This window comes from Lemur catta, chromosome X (genome assembly GCF_020740605.2).
Source record: "Lemur catta isolate mLemCat1 chromosome X, mLemCat1.pri, whole genome shotgun sequence".
NCBI lineage: Eukaryota > Metazoa > Chordata > Mammalia > Primates > Lemuridae > Lemur > Lemur catta.
The window spans coordinates 40,483,280-40,493,831 of NC_059155.1; the positions used below are offsets into that span (position 1 = coordinate 40,483,280).

General features: G+C 35.0%; 1 protein-coding gene across 1 annotated transcript; it reads right to left on the reverse strand.

The window, feature by feature from the left end:
• Positions 1 to 10,172: 10,172 nt before the first annotated feature.
• On the reverse strand, positions 10,173 to 10,349 carry LOC123628433 (DNA-directed RNA polymerases I, II, and III subunit RPABC4-like). The gene has a single exon (XM_045538145.1). The coding sequence runs from the start codon at positions 10,347 to 10,349 to the stop codon at positions 10,173 to 10,175; it is 177 nt and encodes a 58-aa protein (XP_045394101.1).
• Between the last annotated feature and the right edge of the window lie 203 nt (positions 10,350 to 10,552).

Below are 10,552 nucleotides of genomic sequence, written 5' to 3' on the forward strand. Positions count from 1 at the left end.
CAGTAATGATGGTCATATTACAAAGACATAGAGGGGAAACTCCTAACCTACTCTAGGTGGATTCACTGTGTCTTCCAGCCTGTAGGAAATAAAGTACACTGGGATTGAAGATGGTTATATCACCCCCTGACCACTGGAACTATGGCAATAACATCTTTAACTGGTATCCTTGCTTCTATTCTTGTCCCTACCCCTACCCCCATACAGTCAATTCTCCATATAGTAGGCAGAGTAACCTTTTATAAAGGACAATTAGTTCACAGCAGTCCCATGTTTAAAACCTTCCAATGGCTCACAGGTATACTTAGACCTGAAAGTGGGCTATAAGATGCTATAAGATCCAGTCATTTTCACCTATGTGATCCCATCCCCCAAACCTCTCTAACTTGCTTCCTGTGCCCCAGCCACCCTGGCCTCCTTACTCATCTTAAAATATCCCTTGCTCATTCACATCCTTGGACTTGGGTACTAGAGCTGGTCTCCACCTGAAATCTTCTTCCCTCATAAATCCATTGAGTCACTCATAGTCATTTAGGTCTTAGCTCAAAGGTCCCCTCCTTCCCTGACTGTCTAATCAGAAGTGGAACAGTCAACTTAGCCCCGCTCGAGTTCTCGCTGGGAGTATCTGGGCACTGGTACAGAGAATATCCTGAACCATAGAGAATGAGTAAAAGGCAAAACTTTTGCACCATATTTTCTCATGTCTTCATATAACTCAAATAAAAAGAATTTGATTTCTACTCTTGAACTGGATTGCTGCACTTCCTCTCATCTTCCTGTTATCATTCCAAGGCCTCTTGGGAAACTGCTGAAAAACAGCCACCACTGTAACAATAATCTCATAGACTGAGTGTTCATTTGTTGTTACAAACTGTTCTGAAGATTTCATGTACTTTAACCCACTTAATCCCCACAATAACCCTAGGATGGAACTACTTTTATTTATCCTGTTTTACAAATGAGGAAAATGAGGGGCAAGAATTTTAATAACCTGCCAAAGCAAGGACAATTCATGGGCCTAAGGTCTAGTTGTTATATCAGAATACAGTGTCTGTATGTCAATTACAGTGCCAATATATGTAAGAAATAGCTAGATGACAGCTGCAACAATAATAAAAATGGCAATCCCATTTAGCCATTTTTCTGTGCCATGCCACTGCCCTTCATGCTTCACATGAATTGAATTTTATCATAAGAGCTCTGGGAAGTATGTCTTAATTATACCCATTTCTCAGAGGAGAAATCTGAGGATTATCTTTCAGGAGATCACACAGCTAGTAAGTACCATCTATAGCAATGGCAGCAGGAACAAAGCAGTTTCCGCTGAGGGTGAATACAGACTTGCTAGATGGAAGAACTTTCAGTCTAATTTCACATACAAGCACTGTGGCACATTTGGTTGAGTTAGAAATCCTGACTTTTCTTTCTTAAATACTGAGTTTCTTCAAAAACTTTGTAGACAGGCAATATTGTTATTCCACAGATCATGTATTTATTACGTACCGGGCTGCTGAGTATATCTTTTCTTCCATAGGCCGGACAGAGACTGAGTGCTGCCCTCTTCTGACTCAAGCCTAGGGATGAATTCCTCTGATGCTGTGGTGAGATTTAATTAGCATTGTCTCATTCTCTGCAACAACTATGTTTGCTAATTAGAGAAAGGAAAGGGTTGAACTGGCATAGATTTTATAATTCACCTTGGTTATCAATCTATGGCCTATTCTATTTATCAAGTAAATATTTCTATTTATGCTGTTTAAAAGATGTACTAATTGTACACAAGTTTCTTCCATTCTAGATTACTTATTTTCAAGTCATTTGTGTTCTTTGAGATCTTATTAACAATCCAAAAACTATATAATATAAAAATTATTCACAGAGTACTAGAGATATTAAGAATATGGAGTCTGGAACTACATTGTGTAGGTTTAGATCCCAGATGTGCCATTTTCTAGACTCCATTATCTTTGACACATTATTAAATTTCAGTTCTTTTATGTACCAAACAGGGATAATAATAGTATCTACATCAAAGACACATTTTGTACAGTGAGTGGCACATAGTAAGTGTTCAATAATATTAGTCATTTGAGTATTTTACTCATAGTCAAAGTATTTTTATTAAATATAAAATATCAGCTCACAGATCTACCTTTATTACTTCAAAGGAGTAGATATTCACTTTATGATCTAGATACCACATTCTAAATTCAAGGTGTATCTAAACTCTATAATATGTATATGACCAATGAATAATATGTTGTGCCTGTCCTCAAAGTCCTTTTGATATAGAGATAGACAATGAGAAACCAAAGACAAGTACATAAAGAGACATTGTACAGGGTAAAATAGTCTAAGTGCTTAAATGTCTGAAAAGTGATCCCGTGTGTTAGAGAATTTCAATGGAAGATTGAATCAACTATATCTTGGGGATTAGGAAGTGCGATAAATAAGTGTTTCTTGTGAAGGAAGTGTACATCATTTCTGTTGATCTTTGAGCAATCAGTAGAGTTTTAAGAGGTAGATGTAGCAATGAAGTACAATGAGCGAAAATAAAACAACTTGGGAAAAGGCAAGGAGACAGGTCATTATGAATTTTGAGCAATGTCAGGAATGGTGAATGTTTCAGTCTGGCAAAACTCTGAAACATATTTAAAAAGATAATGATAAAGAATGCTAAAAGAATCAGCTAGGGCCCTGTTGTTAAAGGTCATAGATGCCAGGGAGAAAATTTGTGCTTAGTTAGGTGAGTAATGCAATGGCCACGGTAGAGTTTGGGACAAAACCCTCAAATGTAAAATAAGTTTCCTGAAAGCACAGCCTTTGTTCAGTTTACCATTATTTTCTCAGTATCCACAATAGTGTCTGGATCATAGCAGGCCAATATCAGCTCAGTGAGCATTTGTTAGTTGGATACCTAAATAATACTCTTTTATTGATTAATTATTATATTTGTTGTTGCTATTCTGCAAGTCACAACAGTTACACCAAATTACCTCAGGGACTCCAATTGTAGCTGTTTATAATGTAAAATTCTGTTGCTTAAAAAGGCCCCATTATCAAAGAATGATTTAAGAACTACTAATTTAGTTTAACTATTTCTTCCTTTTCCAGACTTGCCCCAAGTTACCTATTAAGTCAGAGGAAGAGTCAGGATTGAAACCCAATTGTCTGTCCTCTTAGTCTTGAGTTCCTTCCACAACCCCCGACTGCAATGTCCATCAAATAATCTTTTCTATACAATTCTCACTAGCTATAAATATAATATAAAGTCATTGCAATCCTTCAGAGAAAGAACCAGGATTTTGTTTCACTTTGTTTTATTTTGTTTCGGAAATGGCAAACACAAATGAAGAGTTATAATATATGGATTAGAAAAGAAATTTTAATAAAGTTGTCTACATTTGGCTTAAATTATCCAATATTTTCAAGGGCAGAAAGCATTATATAGTTAGTATGTGTTAAATATAGTTCCTCCCTCAATAAATCTTTTAATAGTCATTCACTTCCTTCTAATTTGCCATGACCTCATTATTCCAATAGAATGTTTAGAGAAAGAAAGCACAAGTGTCAATTGTTTTTGGATTCTTCATCATGAACTGTTACTAAAAATTTGTACACATATAATACCTGATTTGAGACTTTTTTTCTTTGATTTGGAAAAATATACTGCAAAGATTTCAAAATTTATGATTTTACCTTGTTAAAAAAATTATTATTAGCACAGAAAAACACCTATCTTTTTCTTGGCCACATACTAAACAAAAAGAATAAATTAAATCAGTGAAAAAATACTAATTCATCAAAACAGGGCACAACAAACTGCAAAAGAAAAAAAGAAATTCAAAACATGGAACATGAAATATAAAACAAAGACAAGATATCACTGATTCTGAAGACTTCCAACAGGACTTGATAATAAAGGATTGTTTCTTGTTGTTTCTGGAGACCATTAGGTGACTTATTGTAAAAAGTATAAGCAAATGATTAGAAACATGGGATCTGTGCTAAGCAAGCAAAGAGCTCTCAGTAAAAAAATCGAGTAAGGAATGGAAGCAATGTGTAGAGCAGTGCTTTTCACGTTACGATAAGGATTCAATGCTTATAGCGTCTGGGATCCCAGCACAGGCTTGTCTTAATGGTTAGCCTAACTCAAAAAGGGAGATTTTACCAGGCTAGAAAACACAGAGATGCTCCCCAAAGACAGTATTACAATGATGAGCAAGTTGGCTGCCATAGTCACAGCCACCTCCTAACTTTGAATTTACCTATGATTGTTTTGATACTTACAGCTTGTTACTAACACTGACATTACTTTTGAGGGATACTACAGTGTAGGGGTTAAGAGTATGGTACTGAAGCCAGAAGGTGGGCTTTAAGTAATACTAGCCAGATGAAGTTGAGCAAGTAATTAAACCTCTCTTTGCCTTAGTTTCTTTATCTGTGAAAAGGGGTAATAATGATTTCCTCAAAGAGTTCCTAAGCTGATTAATCTAGTTTTTACATGTAATTTGCTTAGAATCATGGATAGCACATGATTAAATTGTAAGCTATTACCACAATTATTACATAATTATTACTGACCCAGGCAGGCGTTACCTCAGTAATTTTATAAGAGTAAATACATGTGTGCTTGTGTGCCTACATGTACACACACTGTTTCTTAATAACTTGTCATGTGCCAAGCACTATGTTAAAAATGTGACAATCGATTTCATTTGCTATACAAAATTCTATAATAAAAAGGGTTATACTGGCAATAACAATGACTGTTAGTTAAATAACAAGTCTCAATGTTTCTTGAGTGCTTACTATGCATCCTGTGTTATGCTAAGTACTCTGTTCTATGTGACTTATATCATTAATCTTCACAGCCACATTATGTGTTACTATGTCCACTTATTGCATGAGAAAAATGAAGTAGAAAGAGGTTTAGTGACTTGCTCAAGGTAATACATCTTGTGAGTAATAGAGCTTGCATTCAAATCCAAACCTGACTTCAGAGTATATACTTCCAACAACCTCTCCCTGTCAGTTTCTTCCCCCATCTTGAAAGCCTACAGTCTCCACCAAGGTGTTTATGTCAAATTTCAGAGTGAGGTGTTCATTTGCTTCCCAAGGTTTCTGTGACATTACCTGGATCTTCTCCTATCTGACCAGTCTCTCTTTTTTAGTGTCCTTTGCTGGTTTCTTCTCATCTCCTTGCACAATAAGTGTTGGAGGGCCCAGAGCGCAGTCCCTGGACCTCTCCTCTTTTCTATCTATACCTACTTCCTTGGTAATCTTGTCCAGTTGCATGGTTTTAAACATAATCTATAGGTGGAAAGCTCTTACATTTATAATCTAGCCAGTTGCTCTCCTCCTAAACATGAGGCTTGTATATTCAACTGCCTAGTTGACACCTCTGCTTGAATTTTTTTATAGGCATCTCAAACTTAACATGTTCAAAGCAAGCTCTTGATTTTTTTCCCAAATCTTCTCCTCCTCCAATCTTCCCCATTTCAGAATTTAACAATTGCATTCTTTCCATTGCTAAGTCCAAAAACCTTAAAGTCATCCTGACTCCTCTTCTTCTCACCATTTCCCAGAACATTTGCCTGTAAACAAACCTTCTCAGTTCTACAAATGAAGTAATTCTTAATTCCATACACTTCTCACAATTTTTGCCACTATGCTGTGAGCTGAAGCTACCATCACTTCTTATCTACACCACTGCAATTAGCTTTACAACTGGTTTCCTAGCTTTTGTTCTCTCATCTAAACAACATTCTCCTTTAAGTAGTGTTTTCTACATGCCAAGCAGTGTTCTATGTGCTTTAACTACATTATTAAGTCACTTAATTTTGTTGCAACCCAATGAGATAGGTTCTATTTTTCGTCCCATTTTATGGATAAAGAAATCAAAGCGCAAAAAGTGAGGTAATCTGGCCAAGGAGACGATGTATAACAATCTTAGTCATGGTCTTTCCATGGTGCCTTGATGCTTTTGCAACCCAGTAATTCCATTATCAGTGCTTTATGCAAGAAAATAAAGCAACCAAAAATAGATGTCTGCAGGCATTCATTAAAATTTTAACTATATTTGGGAAATGCCACCAACAATGAATGGTGTCCACATAAGATAATAGTTAAAGAAATCAGAATAAATTAATACAATAAAATACGAAAGTATCAATAAATATGTGTATTAATGTTACAGAGCATCTTATGGACAAGTGCTCTAAGAATGTGTGCATAATAGTACCGGTTTAAAGCTACATTTTGCATACTGTTAGAATTTGGACATGTCTAAAGAGGTGATAGTGCAAATGACATTTGAAGTCTATTTGAATGAGTCAGTTGAATTATGTAAACTCAGAAGACCTTTTTGAAGGTATGCTTGCTTGGAAATTTGGGAGAGAGAAAAGTTCCCAAGGAGAGTCGCACCTGGGTAGTTCGTACACATTTCTGGTTATAGCTTACCTGTCATAACCCTTAGAAGTCTTGCTTGTCAGCCTGTATGGGTTAGGAGACCTTCTTCTGTGTTTCATTAGCATCTTATTCTTCCCTTGTCATAGCACTTATCACATTTTACTGCAATTATTTAATTTCTGTCTCTTCCCCAGGACTGTAAACTCTTGGAAGATGAGGGCATGTCTGTTTGTGTTCTGTAAGCAAAAACTATGACTGTCTTATTCATTTCTGAATCTGCAGCTGCTAACATAGTGTCTGAATCATAGTAAGCCATCAATAAAACATTCATAGTGTAACTAAATTCTTTGTTGATTCAAAATCTATATTATTACACCATCAACAGGAGCACTAGAAAACAATGAAGATACTGAAGCCCTGAAAGAAGTGTGAGGTAATTATATTGTATACCACCCAGAATTATGTTCTAAAATTGACTTCACACATCTGTCCTAAGTATCACTTTTCACCAGTGTTCACTATTCTTTTTTTCTTTTGCTCAGGAAAAACAAATAATCCTAACTAAACCAACCAACCAACCAACCAACCAACCAAACTCCAGCCCATTTTCTTGTCCTTGTCTTCTCTGCCTTCATTTCTATTTGAGGTCTTCTGATCATAAGCAAAATAAATGCAGGACTTTATAAAGTAAATCATTTTAGTTTTTCTTTACTGGCTCCAATTTAGCAGTTCAAACATATTACCCTATCATTTATAACAAATGCTTAGACAATTTATTTTCTAGAATAACAAAAGCTCATTCCTACTTAAAATATTTAAGTGGAGAATGAGACTAGGCTGCTGTTAGTCAAGACAGGATAGATGGCAATGTTGCTAACAAATATGACCTGCTCTTAGACCAGTTAATTGCAAGCTATAATTTTTTCTGATAATCAGTCACTTAGGGGCCCAAGCTGCTTCCACCCTGAAGCTTATGGTTGCCCTGATATCAAACAGCCAGTGGGAGATTGGGGCAGGCACATCGGAGCCTTAAACTTTGGCCTGTAGGTGACACTCATGACTTGCATTCACATTCTAATGACCACAATTAGTCACATGACCAGCCTAATTACAAAAGAGACCAAGAAATGTTAAAGTGAAAATGGTTATCAGTGGGCACTAACAGTCTCTTCCATATGGGTAAAGGAGAAGCCAAGAACATGATTAATAAATAGATTTGCCCTTCTTATGGTAGTAAGGTAGCTATGAATGATATTTTTAAGTGTCTATCAATGTTCTTTTACTATTAGTTTCTTATTAAAATGTGATTTTGGAAACACAGTATTACAGAAAATACATTCTGAATGCTATTTGACTTGTTTCATAATCAAACTTAAGTATGAACTCCTCTCTCTATTTCTAAGCAGAGAAAATGACAGTTTAAGAAAATAAACAGTAAAATGATTGACAACCATCTTAGGGACAGAGGTCAATGTACTAATTATCTACTGTTTTGTCACAAATTGCCTCAAAACTTAACAGGTTGAGAAAACAAACATCTTAAAGTTTCTGTGGCCCAAGAATCTGGGTGCAACTTAACTGGGTGCCTCTGACTGAGTCTCTCTTGATATTGCAGTCAAGCTATTAGCTGGAGAGTGGGGGATCTCATCTGAAGGTTTGACTAGGAAAGGAAGGAATTTAATTCTAAACTAACCCATGCGGTTGTTAGCAGAACTTGATTGTTTATAAGCCTCTCCACAGTGCTACATCACATGTCAGCTGGCTTCTCCCAGGAGACTGATCCAAGAGAGAAGGAGATAAATCAACTAAGTCAAAAGTCACAGTATTTCAATAACTTAATCTCAGAATTGACATACCATAACTTCTGCCTTATTTTATTTGTTAGAAGTGAACCAATAAGTCCATTCTACACTCAACAAGGGAGTATTACCATATAGAAATGAATGCTAGGAGGATGGGATTACTGGGGACCCATCTTAGAGGTTGTACATTACACTAATTTTCAATAACAAAATATTTACAACATTCTTTTTTTAAACTTATGTATGACTTGAAACTGTAAAATTACTAGAAGTGAACAGGGGAAATGCTTTATGATAAAAAAAACTTCAAAAACATAGGTAACAAAAGCAAAAATAGACAAATTGGATTGCATTAAACTAAAAATCTGAACAGGAAAGGAAACAATTAACAAAGTGAAGAGACAACCCACAGACTGGGAGAAAATATTTGCAGAACATATAAACATATAAGGGGCTAATATCCAAAATATATAAGAATGTATAAGAAACTCAAATAACTCAATAGCAAGAAAAGAAATAACCCAATTAAAAATGGGCAAAGGATCTGAACAGACATTTCTCAATGAAGAGATAGAAATGGTCAACAGACATATGCAAAACACTTTATATCTATAATCATTGGGAAATGAAAATGAAACCACAAGATATCACCTCACACCTGTTAGAATGGCTATTATAAAAAAATGATAATAGGTGTCCACAAGGTTACAGAGTTAAGGGAACACTTGTACACTGGTGGTGGGAATGTAAATTAGCATAGCCATTTTGGAAAATGATATGGACTTTGTTCAAAAAATTAAAAAATAGAATTACTATTTGATCCAGCATTCCCACTTAAGGGTATAATATATTCCAAGGAATTGAAATCAGCATGTCAAATAGATATCTTCACTCTCATGTTAATTTCAGCATTATTCACAATAGGCAAGATATGGGATAACCTAAGTGTTCATTAACAGATAAATGGATAAAAAATGTGGTATATATACACAATGGAATACTATCCAGCTTTAAAAAGAGAAGAAAATTTTGTCATTCACAACAACATGGATGGAACTGGAGGACATTATGCTAAGTGAAATAAGCCAGGAGCAGAGTATATTATCTTACTTGTATGTAGAGCCTAGAAAACAAATCCATCTTACATAAACAGAGAGTAGAAATATGGTTACTAGATGCTAGGGTGGATGAGGAGGGTTGGGGAAAAGGAAGATATCCTGTTGATCAAAGTGTACAAAGTTTCAGTTAGACTACAGGAGTAAGTTTGAATCTATTGCACTGTATGGTGAACACAGTAAATAATAGCATATTGTATATTTCAAAAATGCTAAAAGAATAGATTTTGAACTTTTTTAACACCAATAAATGATAAGTTAGCGAGGCGATTAATTTAATTAGCTTGATTGACTCTTTTATTGAACAAAAAATTTCTTTATACAAAATATTGATACCTAAATACAATATGGTTTTAAAAACTAAATAAAATGAAATATGGATATAGTTGTATTCATAAGTACAGCAATCCCCACTTATCCACAGATTCATTTTCTGTGATTTCAGTTACTTGTGTTCAATCACAGTCCCCAAGTATGTGGGTACAGTACAATAACATATTTTGAGAGACAGAGAGAGCAAGAGACCAGCCGCATTCACACAATTTTTATTACAGTATATTGTTAAAATTGTTCTATTTTATAAGTTATTGTTGTTAATCTCTTACTGTACCTAATTTATAAATTAAATTTTACCACAGGTATGTACATATAGAAAAACATAGTGTATGTAGGGTTTGGTACTATCTGATGTTTCAGGCATCCACTGAGGGTCTTAGAACATATCCCCTGAGGATAAATGGGGAGTATTACTGTATGCTAAACCAAAAGCTATATAACAAGAAACATTAATGGGATAAATCCAAATCCAAGTATAAATGAAGACAATCCTCGCAATTCACAGGTTTCATCTGGTCTCAAAAACCACCAATCTTTTTGTCTTTTTCTTGTACATTATTCTGTATCCATATTCTCTGCATCTGATTGGATCCCTGGATTTTATTTCATTATCTGTGTGACATTCTCCACAGATATATATCATTGGCTGTTGCTTTGAGAGTTGAATGTCACTCTGGGTGGCCATTGTTAATCCCTATGCAGCATCAAGAAACTTCTCACTCCTGATTGACTCTTTGTACAATGTATAAATTAATCAAAATATCACATTGTGCCCCATAAATATACACAACTATTATTTGTCTATTAAAATAAATAAAAAAATAACCCAAAAACCCTTGCATTTGAAACTAAAGTGTTAATACTGTTTTTTGAGGGATATAATAAAAT

Coding starts and splice junctions, on each gene's coding strand:
- LOC123628433 (XM_045538145.1), bottom strand. CDS start 10,349: ATGGCCACCCAGAGTGACATTCAACTCTCAAAGCAACAGCCAATGATA.